This window comes from Centroberyx affinis, unplaced genomic scaffold, assembly GCF_046629955.1.
Source record: "Centroberyx affinis isolate AG114_WGS23_722 - 3 ecotype Tasmania unplaced genomic scaffold, CSIRO-AGI_Caff_v1 ptg003710l_1, whole genome shotgun sequence".
NCBI lineage: Eukaryota > Metazoa > Chordata > Actinopteri > Beryciformes > Berycidae > Centroberyx > Centroberyx affinis.
In genome coordinates, this window is record NW_027281600.1 from 37,800 (window position 1) to 53,130 (window position 15,331).

At 44.2% G+C, this 15,331-nt stretch overlaps 1 protein-coding gene across 5 annotated transcripts in view; it reads right to left on the bottom strand.

The window, feature by feature from the left end:
- Positions 1 to 15,331, bottom strand: part of LOC139662115 (muscleblind-like protein 2a) — a 53,995-nt gene that overhangs the window by 11,612 nt on the left and 27,052 nt on the right. For 3 of the 5 annotated variants that reach the window (XM_071540716.1, XM_071540714.1, XM_071540713.1), the window contains exons 3-7: positions 8,349 to 8,513; positions 6,954 to 7,157; positions 4,770 to 5,030; positions 1,002 to 1,055; positions 419 to 569 (exon numbers count right to left, since the gene is read on the bottom strand). In XM_071540716.1, coding sequence (XP_071396817.1) covers positions 419 to 569; positions 1,002 to 1,055; positions 4,770 to 5,030; positions 6,954 to 7,157; positions 8,349 to 8,513 — 835 coding nt within the window. The remainder of the gene's footprint in view (positions 1 to 418; positions 570 to 1,001; positions 1,056 to 4,769; positions 5,031 to 6,953; positions 7,158 to 8,348; positions 8,514 to 15,331) is intronic. The other 2 variants (XM_071540717.1, XM_071540715.1) reach the window with 1 other exon arrangement.

The following is a 15,331-nucleotide window of genomic DNA, read 5'->3' on the forward strand; positions in this document are numbered from 1 at the left end:
TATCAGCCAAAAACGATCGTCTTTTATTCCTCTGATCAAAGCCTATTTGTCCCTCTACACTGCCCTTCCACCTGGCAGCAATTACATGTTTATATAGGCAGGCGCTAGATCAAAGTTTAGGGATGGCATGGTGAATAGTTGAAGCGTTATCACACACGATCACAACAGAGCTCCCTTTGTGCGTCATTCAAATTAATTTCCTCTTGGAGAAAAAAAAAAAGATTCTAACCCATAAACTAAAAAAAAAACATTACTGATGAGGTTCTCTCACTTAGAGATGAGAAACTCCCAAAATCCCTCAGCATACTAGAAGATTAGCTAAGCGCATTCAGTGTGTGTCTGTGTGTTTCTGTGTATCGTGTGCATACATACAAGTATTTCCATGTGTCTACCATGTGTATCGGTAGTGTGCTCTTACCTGTGGGAAAGAAAGCGGGCTGCTGGAGCTGTGCGTTGGCCAGAGCCTGCTGGTAGTGCAAAACACTGGGGTTGAACAGGGAGCTTGCCCCGTTGCTCTTCTCAAGTGCTGGTCTCTTTGGTAGGGGCTGGAGGACGCCGTGGGGGAACGCCTGGCCGGGGGAAGACGCACAGTAGAGGGAGAGGAGATATTAACTGTATAATTAGAGACGTCAACACTGGCACTTTTAAATCTGTTATTTGGCTATGCACAGCACAACAAGGTAATAATGGAAACTTGCTGTAACTATCACAAGGACAATGAGGAACTACACCATAGCAAGGCAATCATCAACAATACACTTAGGAAAATAGTGTGATAACTGGAATTAATTTAACATTACGTTGTAGTTGTTAATTAAATCAATGTACAGTACACTACAATCCATAATTGCCACTGGTGATTATTAATGGCGTAGAAATACATATATTTACAGTGTCTTACAGGGTTTCACAAAAACAAAAGAGCCAACTTAAATTTTGTGAGTGGCTACAGTACAATTAAAGAAGCTACATGCAAAGCAAAAGGTGAAAGGTCAAAGTACCAGGTCTACAGTTGCCTCGAGGGGTCGCTTCATTGCTTTGGCAGTCGACTGAGTCTTTAATTAGCAGGCAGCGAGCACATGATGGCAGTGGGCCAATGGGATTCAAGCGTATTAACATACAGGTAACAGCAAGCAGAGGTGCGTCATGGGGGACAGCATTGCATTGTGGATAGGTGAGAAGGAAAAAAACAAAAACAAAAATAATCTGAATGCAAGTATACCACATACAAAACAATAGGCATGCACATAAACAAAAAATTGTTTTGTTTTGTTTACTTTAAAGAAACATTGCTACTTTTTGAATTAGTACAAAAGCAAAAAAGCATCTACATTAACCTTTGGTTAAAAAAAGCAAGATTCTATGATGTACTTAAAACTACTGGGAAAGCATTTTAGTAGTAACGTAAACTATTTCTGAACAAGAAAATCAAGTCTTTTAACATCTACGCAACAACAAAATGTAGTAGGGTAAACACAATTGATACTGACTATAGATATTGGGCTGAAACCTTACATGAGATCTGAACAGAGGTTCTCTGCAGATTTCAAAGTAGGATATTCAGCCAAAACTACAGTCCTATACACACACAATAATTACAGTGCTCCTTGGGTACTCTCTTTTTTTGGGCCTGTTCAAAAACAAAAAGCCTGAGAAGTGACTTAAACAACCACAACAGACTGGGATGTGAGTGACCTCTGACCAAAGCCTCTCGAGTTATTTAGCCCTGCCCTCACAACTGGCTGCAAGTACTGGACACATTTGTGCGGGCAGGTTGGAACTACAGATAAACACTATTACATGTGAGAGACTGATGGGGTGCTGCCACCCTCGTGTCAGGTACAAGAAGTAGCCTGACATTTTAGCAATCACATCATTTTCTGTAGTGGTGTCGCTTCACAATGTGGCATCTCATCTAGTGCTTGATATAAGTGACAAATCCTCAAACCAATACTGCACCATGAGGGAATGTGTTAGTGTGATCAATGAACTCGGGGAAGTGACACAGTGTGAGGTGACAATATCTTAGTCATAATTAAATCACAGAATGTGGAGCTCTGTTTATTCTTATATTCCTCCTAGATACAACTAACAGATAAATACGTGTTACTTTAAAATCTAGGGGCAATTAAATAACACACAAATATTTAGGTATACTATTATCAATACGGAGCCAGCCTAGCAGGGTTAACCCTAAGCATTATCAATAAATGTTAGGTGATAATTTAAGCTTCCAGTTTTATTTCAAGTTATGTTTTCATTATGCCAAGTTACTTTTGAATGAAACATTTGATGGCATTGCTGTAAGAAAAAAAAAAGATGACAGATGTGACGAGTACAGCACTTAAGGAGCCCATGCACAAGCCTCTTGCTTCATGTATGTGGATTTTCTAGCGGTACATCCTACTAAAGAGCAACAATGCATCGCCGATGTACTGTAGTGTTAACAGACTGAAACATTATGGTTAGTTCAAATGGGAGATGGTCTATTAAACTGACATGAAAAGCAAAGATGACTGCATTCGACTTGCAATGAGGAAGAAGATCACAGCATGGCAGGCAACAGATAATGTGGCACAGTAACAACATTATATTAACACTAGGATCTTCTCACTGCAGCTGTATCAGTTAATATATAATCTTATCTGCAATAAACTTCAGTCTGGGGCAAAGCCTATTTGTTTTAGATTACAAAAAAAAAAAAGTGAATCATGGATAGTGATACTATCTACTTGAAGCAGTATAGTGTAAAGTCTTTATGAGCTTTGCTTTGATAAAAGCGCTTCAGTATACGCTAAGGGCTGAGAGAAAATTGGTTTAAAGGTGCTGACTAAACAACTCTTTGTCCTAAGGTTAACCCCCCCTCACCTCTAGCGCAGCTCATAACTGTTAAGTGGTAAATTGAGAATTGGGTCATAAAGTAGAAAACTGGGTCATATGAGAAACAAAGGAGCATGGAGTATGGGATTGTGAGGACAATGCGCTAGCAAGGTTGGCTCCGACTCCTGTTGTTTGACGGTGCGTTGTTTACCTCATATGGAAGCTGTTCTGCTTTTCAGAGTTGTTTTAAGGCACTCAGTGTACCTTTAAGACAACAGCGCTGACAGTTCAGCGTCAGGTTATAATGACTTGGGGTCTCAGGCTTTCTTTTATTTATGCATGTTCCATTTTGCTGTTGAGGTTTTCCTGTTTTTATGCAACTACCGTTATGGTCGCGGACAACCTGTGCTTACAGTCACCTTATCACCCGCACTGTGGACTTGTGGAGGAAGGACAGGGAGAGCAAGCAGCAATGGAGCAAGCCAATGAGAGGTATGTGCAACGCGAAAAGCATGCCCATGCCATGGGGGAAAAAAGTCAGTCAGCACATTGGCGCAGTAAAAGGCGTGTGAGTGCAGCAGCCAAACCACCATTCAAAAGAAGCCACTCAGAGCCTGGGGGAGGGTGGGGCGCAGCCAAGACACACCATCTACTGCCAAATCCTGTCTGTCTGTCTGTCTGTCTGACAGGCTGTCTGTCCATCTATCTGTCTGTCTGTCTGTCTGTCTCTCTTCCTCGGCTCGTTGGGAGGATTTTTCCATCTAAAGGCAGAGGAGGGTAAACCCCACCCATGATGTCACCCTCGGCCACACGCTCTCATCCATCTCTCTGATTCAATTTGCACTGATCTGCAGAGAGCCGCACTTATCATTGAGAGCAGAGGGGGTGGGGTGTGGGGGGGGCGGGCCAGCACCACATTGTCTTTGTATGAACCAAGGGCATTGGAAAATAAAAGGGGACTGCGGCGAGATAATAACAGATTGTTGTGGCGGCATTATACTGATGCGTTTAGGTCTCACTAAACCCTGTTTATTGTATACAATGGCCTCACTTTGGGATGAGTATTGTTAGTGAATTGTATACGGGAGTCCACTAGAATAAACCAGCAAAGGTGGGTATGTTTTATACAGTAATAAAGCAGTGCTCCACATTTTATGTTACTGTGGGTGTCAACAAAAACAGCGTGTTATTTGTTGTGCATATTGTTACCACGGTGATTTGTAATTACATCATGTGTGTTCACTGAGCCTATGTGTGGTATTAAATGGATATCATTGTTAACTGGTACAAAGTTGCTCAAATTTGATCTCTAAACCCCAACTTAATTGAAAGACACAGGGGCCATGATTACAAATTGCAGCGCAGTGAGTGTGTGGCTCCGGTCAATTAGTTCCGCTACTAAATTACTGCTAGTTCATACTCCTGGACACATAACATATCGCCAATTCAGAGACAGTCTGTGCTTTGTTTGAGTCAGGTAGCAGTACCAAGATAACTAGGCAGAGGCAGCTTTGTACCAGAACCCCTCTACTAATATGTATCTTCATTAGAGTGTGAATAAACAGAGTGTACATAGTGTGTTTACTTGCTCTTCCACTACCGTAAAACCTCCAATAATAACACATCAGTTCATTTGCTGCAATATAAAAGCCTCCCAGGCTATTGCAAGAAAAAGTCCAAGTGTTTATTGGAAGTTTCATGGTATATAGCTATATAGGCCCTATCAACTAGCCTTGTTATCCCATCCAGACCTTACAAGCTCTTGCTTCTTATTGTCAGTCTGTTCTGAAAAAGGAGAGAACTCATGAGATCTGGATGTTTCCCAACCAAGACAAAGTATGTATGTATGTATGTGTGTGTGTGTGTGTGTGTGTGTGTGTGTGTTTCCTGGCTTGCTCTACCACTCGGTGTGGGCAGTAGGTAGGGAGGTTGCGGTGCTGCGCTCTCACCATGGCTGCAGCTGCGGCTGCGGCTTGCGCAGCCACGGCTGTCTGGTTGGCCTGGTGTTGGGCGGCCTTGATCTTGGCCTGCAGGTGGGCCGGGGGGTGGAAGTACTTGCACTTCTCGCGGGAGCAGCGGCTCTTGATGTAGTCCATGCAGACGGTGACCGTGTTGTCGCTGGTGTCGATCATGGGGCTGTCGCTGGGGTGAGCGAAGCGGCAGTCGGTCTCGCCGCGGGCGCAGTTACCCCGCTGGAACTCACGGCAAACCTGGGAGCAGGAGAGTCGGACAGGCATACAGACACACACACACACACACAGAGGTAGACAAACAGACACAGATGTACGCATGCAAAAAGAAACCACAGAAGCCAACAAACACACAGACACACACACACAGATAAACTGTGAGCACTAGTCTTACAGTAGTATTACAGCTAGTATTACAGCAGCTATTACAATCAGGGTTTCTCATCTACTGGCAACAAGTTTCAGCAAAGTTTCAGAGCTTTGGATATGTATTAAAATACTGTATGGATAGCAGGCCAACAAGCCTTTCAATCACCATGTAACCAAAATAGCCATGTGTGCCAAACCCAAATGATTCTGGAATCACTGAACCAGTTAGTGTTCATCTGTTCAGAGTCATGGGCGTAATCACAGGAGGACCTGCTTGTCACTTGCAATCTGGGACTCAGAGGCACACACACACACACACACACACACACACACACACACACACAGAGCGTGTCCACGTACAACTCACTAAAGCACACATGCCTCACTAAAGCACACACACACATATATACAACAACATGAGTGCGCGCACACATGTCGGCTTTGTGTGGGAGTGTGTACGTGTCTCAGAGGGATACTGTTTCATTAGAGCCAACTTCGTTCAGTTGCTAAGTGATAGCTCTCCCAGAGAAAAACACATACAGGCACACACCTACGCATCACCTCCAGGTCTTGGGGAGATTATTGTTTATCTTCATAAATGTAGTGGAAAAAAACCTCCCCTTTATACACTCTTTCACAATTACCGAGCCATTCTCATTCAGAGGAGACGTGGTTTGCCGGGGGGCAGATGGAGATAAGTTGAAGTTGTTGTAATTGCCCCACTCCAACTGTAGCAGTCGAGCAAATACCACAGTAGATACTGAGCAACATTAAAATTAAAATCACTGTAGTTTCATGCAGTCTCTATTTTGGGAGGCTCGTGTTTCTGATACATGTCATGGAAGCCTTAATCACTTCTGTAAGGGATAACGCATAAACAGGCGTGCGTTAAATGATTTTCAAGGATAATGCTGAGGTAAAGCACTGGCCGACAGTAACAAGTGTTGACACCTCAAAGCATATCATCCTGCTTATACCATGTCTGTTTGTCAACGATAAAAAAGAGTTCTTCTCTGAAAATAAAATAATTTTTGCCTTTGTTCTCAAACGAATAAATGCTACATCTATAGACACAGAACTTCTTTGCTACCTATATCTTAATGTAATGATATTTGGTGGTATAAATGACTTACTGTCATACAGTAGTGAGAGAGAGAGGATCACAGTTTTGTGGTTACATTGTAAAATGAGACCAAACTGAATTTTTATGAGCCTGAATTGTTTAGCTGGGTATTTTGAAGGCAACCTGAAAATCCAATTCTTCAAGTCATTAATTATTTGCCAGTGAAATGGAATGCTCAAACAAACCCAGAGTATCCATTCAGGTCGTGATATAATTTATACAACAGATAGTTTCATCCAAGAAATCAGTTCAGAGGTCAAAGATGTGTTCTAATCGAGCTGAGAATTCCCATAAAGCCGTGCTTTATTGGCTGCTACGCCAACTCTTGTGGTAACCAGGGAGCTAGTTAGGGATTTTTATTGTTTTTCCTGCTTGCTTTTTATGTCATGTATATACACTACTTTGAAGAAAACTCTTCAGACAGTACACATATACTGGTAACTATTGTATAAAAACTCATAATACCCTTGAGGACATTTTTCACTGTAATTATGCTCTGGTGCTGCAAACGATACTCGGCTGCATCTCGTACGGATCGCACAACCATCACACCCATAATCACAGTGAAGAACGCCCTCTCGGGTATTACTGCCACAATGATACTTGGGAACATTAGCTATGATTGGCCGTCAAGCTTGTCTGAGAGGAAGAGTTGTGATCGGGTGGTTCACCTCCAGCTTGTCGGTGCGCAGCAGCTTCTGACTGGAGGAGGAGCCGGCGGTCACGGAGACGGGCGGGCTGCCGGGGACGATGACGGGCGTGCTGGGCAGGATGTCGGTGGGCACCAGGCCCATGCTGTGGGACATGGGAGTCAGGTAGGGCGTGTAGCTCAAGCCCGCACTGGAGCCCAGGCCCTGGCTGACTGGGAACGTCTGCTGTGGACGGACAGAAGAGAGAGTTTACTAACAGCATCTCTCCTCATTTTACCAGCACCTTTAACACTGTCATGGCTGCACTGTTAGACTAGACAGACTGCATCAATATTTGGGTAATGCGTGTTAATAACTTGCAAGATTTAGATTCATTTCTGTCATTCTTTTAGTATATTTTTCAATTTGACATTCTTACAGAATTTTAGAGTGACTTTGGTGGCTGAAAAGAGAGAAATTTGTAGAGATGGAAGGAGGAAGAGATGGTGAAAGGGCAAAGATGTAAAGCGATGGATGGAGGGAGGGACAGTGGGAAGTGGTGGGTGAAAATCAAAGACAGCGATTGTGGAAGAGAGGGGAAAAAAAGGGATGGGCTTGAGTGAAGGAGAGAAGTAGAGAGGGAGCAAAGCGGGGACGGAGAAATAGAAAGACTAAGGGGAGTGAAAGTTTAGATAGAAAGGGGGAACAAGGAGAGATAGAGACAGAAAAGAGTTTGGGATTGTTTTAACCTTTATTTATCCTGGGAAAGTTTGCTGAGCAAGCATGTTCTTTTTCAGCAACGCCCTGCTTTACATTGATGCAGTTAAACACATTCACACCTGGCAGCTGCCCAGTACAACCACAGTCTACTGTTGGCTGCCGAGCAACTCCAAGAGAACCGCTAGGGGATTAAGTGCTTTGCTCAAGGGCATCTCAACAGCTCTTGTGGGAGGGGAAAAGTGTGACAGCCGGTGAGGTAATTTGACAACAGGCAAACCGGACGGGATAGATAACAGAGAAGTAACTAATAGAAAGCCGTATCAACGACTTGTCATATTTTCCCAGTGAATCATTCACTCCTTGTAAGTCAGAGCTTGCGCCAAGGCCACAACACTGAGAGAAATTATGCTGGCATGAAGGCTAACTGTGCTCAAAACAAATGTACTTTTTAGTAAATCCATGATGTCAAAACGTGATATTGTGACACCTTTATATGCCATAATAACCCCTCAAAACTCATAAATATAAAATGAGTGATATATTGTAATAAGTTGGAAATACTTAAAAAGCTGATGCAACTTTTTGAGTTAATGTGTTTGAACAGGAACTCCGCCCCGTCTTTTTACAGTGTAGCACAACAACAGAGTTTACTGCTGTTTTCCTAGTGAGTCATAGGCATTGCCAGTCAATTCCCACAGCGGCGAGGCCAGCACTAACCACAGGTTGCATGGTGGTGCCAGGGATCATGAACTGCATCTGTTGAGCCAACATGGCGGCTGCTGTCTTCTGTTGGATCAGGTTGTTTCGCCCGTTAATCTCCAGCTGGGTCTTCAGGTGAGCGGGCGGGTGGAGGTATTTGCAGTTCTCTCGCGTGCATCGGCCCTGGGCGAAAGAAAGAAAGTGGAGAGAGTGGGAGAGGGGGGGGGGGAGAGGCAGCGAGAGAGAGAGGGGGGAGAGAGAGAAACAAACTCATTAATAGCCCTGTTGGTGAAGAACTTGAAGTCTCCGATCAACAGAATGAAGTCAGATTAGAGGCCGCAGACAAACAAACACAGCTATCTTGAGATAATGAACCTGACTATGAATAGGCTCTGTCTCTGCCTGAGGACAGGGCAGATATCTGGGCACTGACTGTGACACAGACTCCAAAACATCACGTGCTGAAGGGCAGCATACATATTCATACTTAGAGAGTGTGAAACATGGAAAATAATGTGAGCTACACATCGAGGAGTGTTTGTGTTGACCCGGTGGGGGCAGCAGGTAGCTGGCTAGCTCGCTGCTTGGAGCAGAAACATTGATATGAAAGATAAATAACTATCTCTGACATTAGCACTGGCTGGTTTGCTAGCTAGCTACCTCCAGCCTTACCAGGTCTCCCTCCAGCCTGCCTCATGGACACACTGACCAGCCAGTATTCAATGCAGAAATGGAGACCAGGGAGGCAATCATAGACAAAGGCTAGGGCTCTTGCTCCACCAGCAGCAGTGGTTAGCTAACTAGCCATCTGCAGCACAACTGAATCTCTGTGGCTTTTCGATGTGCATGACATCCAGTATTCTGTGTGGAGATGCAAATGTAGGGTCAGTTGGGTCAGGCTTACGGAGGCTCTGTTGGATGGAGGCAATTACACTGTCAACCCAGAGGCTAATGGCAAGCACACAATAATCCAATATGGATTTCTCCTTGCCGGCGCTTATTGCGATGAGGGTGGGTGGAGGAGAGGGGAGAGGTCAGGAGGGAGCGACAAAGTGAAGGGCAGAGTAGAGTGTTGGAAAGGAGATGAGAGCAGAGGGGGAAAAAAAGGAGAGGAGAGGAGGAGGTGGGCGAACGGGAGCGGTATCAAATAGTACAGAGGGGAGAAAACAGGGGAAGGCAAAGGAGAGAAAGGGCGGAGGAGAGGAGGAGAGGGGGGTGAAGTGGAGAGGAGTGTTGGGGCAAACGCGAGGGAGGGCAGGGGAGAGCGGAGGTAAATGTGAATCAGTCCAGCATGAGGAAGTCTGCTGTCCAGTCCAAACACCTCTCACCTCCACCAGAGCGCAGGGGCGGCAGAAAAAGCCATACCACAGTGGCCTGATTAGCAACGTGTCATTTCCCTGGTCACATGAGGAAATAGGACAGCTTTTCCTACTGCGCACACAGTGATGGGACATGACTGAGTAGATTTACTCAAGTACGGTACTCAAATACCATTTCAAGGTATTTTTTGGCACTGATTCCTGATATTGAAGCGACTGCCTAACAACATGTCTCCAGGCAGAGGCTGTCTATCTCTGCCAGTCATATTCATAACATATACGCTTATATGAGCAGTCTGGTGGGTGAATGACCTGTATTACATTAAACCGGGTAGGCAGGATCCTAGCAGGGTGGTGTACTGAGTAGAGACACTGCCATTCAACCAGAAGATCCAGGTTCAAGGCCCTGTGTTGGCAAGCATCCGCCCTGCGAAAGTGTCCTTGAGCAGGACACCGAATCCCTACCAGCTCTAGCTGTTCTGTAGCTGAGCCTGAGCCGTGGAGGGAGCGAGTGGAAAGAAAATTTCCCTACAGGAATCAATAAAGTATTACATTATTCTTCCTACTATTCTAATTAAGGAGCTTAGCACATAACTGATGGAACACATCCCACGGATCATGATGTAAATGGATAAAAGCATGATGAATTATTTGTGTTAACACAAAGCTTAAAAGTCAAGACTGTCATTCACGTTGCTATAGGGAGCCGAGGTGTCTAGTCGCTGTGTTATAGTGTATACTGCCGGCCTTGTTGGACCTTGTTTTTCTACGTCAAGCATGCAGGCAAACAGAGCAGAACTTTTAATCAAGCAGAGGCTGGAGGTGTAAGCCTGGCTACCGGTGTAAATAGCCACGAATCATCAAAATGAAAATAACTAATAAAACCCAGCTGTTCCTCCCTTCCTGGCTGATATTAAAGACACCCCACAGAGCATCAAACACAATATAGGTATTGTTATAATTAATTTTCTTTCAACTAAGTTGAAGCACAAGCAAGTTTTTCAACAAGGGATAATATTATGTCTATAGATATTAGAGGTTTCTTTGTCATTGTTCTTTTAATATTGAAACCACACAGAGATCTTAATTAGGCATTTGTTGACTTTTGCATATCCTTGTGAGACACATATGATTACAGTGTCAAGGAGAAAGCTAGACATTCACAGAAACTGTAGAGCAGCTTGGTGAAGGGCAGGACTCAGGCAGGACTGAACTCCACACCTTGGTGTCAAAGCTGTGGCGAGCCATCGATAGCCCTCCTCCCACGGAGTGTATACACACACACACACACACACACACACACACACACACACACACACACACAGAAGAAATCACACCTGCCCACGCGCGCATACCAAATCACACCTCGCCACAAAACATGCACATAAGCATCACAACGGCCCACACACATGGGTGCAGGCATACATGCACAGACTGTCTCTCTCTCTTTCTCTCTCACACACACACATGCACACACACACACACACATACACAGAGCTCTGTTTAGCACTGCCCAAACCAGAGGAATAATGTTAGCACTGCGCCTCCCAACCAAAAACCTCAGAGGTGTCAAAACTAATCAAAGCCTTTTGCGCTGATACTATGGCGGCCAAGGTGTGTGTGTGTGTGTGCGTGTGTGTGCGTGTGTGTGCGCGTGTGTGTACAAGTGTATATATACATGTCTTGTGTGTCTGTGTGTGTGAGAGAGAATGTGTGGGCAGGTGTAACTGTGCATGTGTGTGTGTGAGAATATGTGGGCGGGTGTGACTGTGTGTGTGTGTGTGTGTGTGTGTGTGTGTCTGAGATTTGGTGCTGAAGCTGAGCTCTGGACAGCGTCCCAAACTGAGACTGAGCCCTGCAGGGTAGCAGGGCAGCATCACCATCACACCCTACAGAGATCACAGACACACACGCAGACACATAAAAAGACGCATGTACACGACACATATGCACGCAGACACACCCAGTTTCACGCAAACACACAGACCAACATTCATACACACACTCAACACTCACTCTGTCAGTTATCTGGACTTGTCACATAAAGTGGAGGCATTACCTCCTTTTTTGCACCCTATTCACTTAATCTATAGCCTGAGGGTGATACATGCTTTCTGCAATGGCTCGTCATTATTCCCCATTTGAAGTGATGAGGTAAGTGGTGGTGAGGCTACTTGGGAGAGTGTTTCATTACGCACCAGCGCCGCCGCACTAAGTGCAGGCCTTGGACTCATAAAACTTTCTCCTTTTCATCCTGTCAAACCTTCGAGAGCCATTTCTCACTGATGTTTTCACAATCTATCACGGCATTATGGCTGATCTTTGCATAAGTTATGCTTGGTTTGTTTTCAGCCTTTCTTTCTTTCTAGCTTAAAGTAGAGTTGAAGGAGGCAAATAAAAGAAGCACTTCCTCTTAAGTTGTCATGATAACCAGATTTTGATAAAAATCGAAAGATTGAATTCAACATTGAATTCTACAGTATACATGCTCAATACTTTAACTGAATTTAATTTAATTTCAAGGTCGCCTCCAGAGGGCGTATATGTGTGGACAAGGAGGAGGAGGAGAAGAAGATTAACTAAATTCAACTCCACCCAAACTGGCTGAGAAAACCGGTGCCAGGAGCGAAATGTGGAACTATTTTGCATATAGAGTCAACAAAGACGGACACCCAACCAACATCAAAACCGCTTTGCAAATATGTCTGCAAAGCTGTCCAAGTCAAGAATGGTAACACATTACTTAGTGGTTTTTCTTGTTTACCATGTCATAATTCTGGTACTGCGACAACACTAAGTTCATAACACCATGGGTTGGAAAGAGGACATATGCGTTAAGGGGTCAAAGGTTACTTACAACACATTAGGAATTAATAACACACATTTAATGTGTTATTCACACAGGGTCTTATACTAACTCTTAGGTCTGGGAATCTTAGTGTCTAACAGTGAACAAGAATATATGAATGGGTGATATTCTTTGGGGGTATAAAACATTAGGTTGTGCACAAATAAACAAATTAGTTCATTCAGAAGAATAACAGCTGTGTTCAGATAGTGAAGAACAGACATTCGGATTATCACCAAGTGACAATATATGTCTTGGTATACACACATAAAAGCGCGCACACACACACACACACGCACAATGGAGCATTCATCTAACTCAGGAAGGTGTTAATTTATTGGTACTGAGCACAGCAGTTAAAAAGCTTTCACCCACATAACTTCTCTCTGATTAGCTCTGAGTAAAGGTGAAAGTCTAACATCTGCTATACCGTAGATGTAATCTGTGCTTTAATAAAACATGTTATGGCCCATTGCGAGAACTGTGCAGGTAATAGTGATGGGCATATGCGGCAATTACAGTATCTTTGCAGAGTGCTATTAATAATAATGATCATCAACAGAGGTTCCTAATGGGCCCTGGCTGCAGTTTACGATACCTTTTCCCTGCAACACTTGGGGATTCGAGGCACACAGGATGAGGTAAGGTCTGTCGACACAGGCGGCGTTGCATCACAGATAAAAAGGGGAGTGCTTATGGCTTTCGCTTTAAGCCCGAGCGCGGAGGGGGTCCACCTGACGCGACGATGATGGTGCTAAAAAAGCAGCGCACGTGACCGATGACAATGCCATGCCATCGTCTGGTTTCAGACCCTTATCTCTTCGAGAGGGTACCAGACACACACGAGCACACACACAGAGCAAGACACACACGCACAGACTCGGCGCAGTGTGCCTTCTGTCTAAGCCACCCACTCGGAGCAGAGCAGAAATCCATTCATCGCGAGCATCGCCTCCGAGCAGCCGTTTATGAAAAGGAGCTTTGAAAGCTCCAAGGCACCTCTGTGATTCGCGCGCCAGCCACCGGTGTGTAGCCATAGCTACACGGTTAAATTATACCTTTCAGCAGTGTCGCTCACATGGCAACCTCTCATTGTAGGCCGCACTGTTGCCCTCGTGCACGTATGAAATGCTATGATCCATGCTGTGGGATACGCTAATAACAGCTTTGATTCAGATTGGATAATTATCTCTTTGCAACGCACTGAACAACGAGTGACAATGAAGGAGAGATCAAAGATGAATTAACGGTTATTTTCCCTTTAAATAGATCCTCTGTCCAAGAGCTTATGGGACGAGACGTTACTGCCGGCACGCGCTTCCAAATCCCCAAGGCTATCGCTTACAAGATACTGCATATTGTTTGACAAGTTTCCATGCTGTAGTAGTGTCAATAACAATAATAATAGCAGTGTCAAGGCTATCACCTACAAGATACAGCTTATTGTTTGACAAGTTTCCATACAGTTTCAGTGTCATTAAAAATGTGTTTTACATTAGAGTGGATCCAGGAGGGATGGGGATAAACACAGCTAATTTCATAAACAGATTAGGATTATACTCACTTAACCCATTGAGGCTTGCTCACTCCCTTTATAGCCCTAGTAATCAGGGCCCATTAGTTGCTTCTATTCTATCAAAAAAACCTGCTTAACCCTTTTTTCTGTAGGTCTCTATTCTTGATGATGCATAAATATGGAAAGAGGAAATGTTAGTCTTTTTTACCTACTCTGCTGTTTGGGTGCTTATTTTGACCTGTGCTTTCCTTATTATTGGCTGCTGCATGTTATGTTATGAGATGCATGAACTTAACCTTATTCTGCTGTTTTGAGTCGCTCTGGATAAGAGCATCTGCTAAATGCCTAACTGCAAAACCCCAGGCGATGAGGAGTTTACATGCATCAAATCTTGGCAACCTTGAACTTTTAACGCTGTTTATCCTTGTCTTCATGTGTGGCATCGAAGAAGAGATAAATTCATTTTCCTCAGCAATCCACTTATCATGCTCCAAATCAGACACAGGGACACAGCACTCCCTCGACAAAGCCTTTGGCAAGGAGAGAGAAAAAAAACACATTTACCACAGTCAACACACTGGCATAAGAACATAAAACGCAAAAAATACCCATTCACCCAAACACAGTGACACAGTGCTGAGGAGGGGAAAACATCTCTCCTGCCCAAAGACAACACAACATTGTCGCTGTGTAATATTCAAACTATGGCCCATAGATACACACAGAGGCAGGGCTAAGCGGGTAAACACTCATCTTCTGACTGCACGTTCCCATGCAGGCCATATATATTTTAAAGTGTCTGTGAACCACATCTGTGTTATTTTTATTCGCCTGTCATGATGTTACTGACGTCAGTGTTTACATATCTAGCTGTCTTCACTGTCAGCAGACTAAATTTTAAGAATGAATATGTTTGCAATGCCAACCAGGCATGGAAAGACTGGGAGTTTCTCTAGTGAGTCAGCTGCACAGTGTGTGTGCGCCTGGATCAGCGTTTCTATTACATTCATTTACTTCTGTTGGCCCCCCACAGCTGTAAAATTGCCTCCAAAGTTAGAAAAATGCAATAAAAAGTTAACTCGCTGAGCCTCATTGCTCAGGATGCCCAAATAAATGACAAATTCCAATTGCAATCACAGCACAACTGTCCATATATGATAAAAACCTCTGAATAAGAGCCGTTCTTAAACTGCAACACCTCCTGGAACTGATCCTGGGTCTCAGATTCAAATTACACCCACACGCCCCCGAGTCTAGAAAAGATTCACACTGGCCCGAATGGTCTGTGTATATCTGGCATTAACACCGCTCGCCTGGG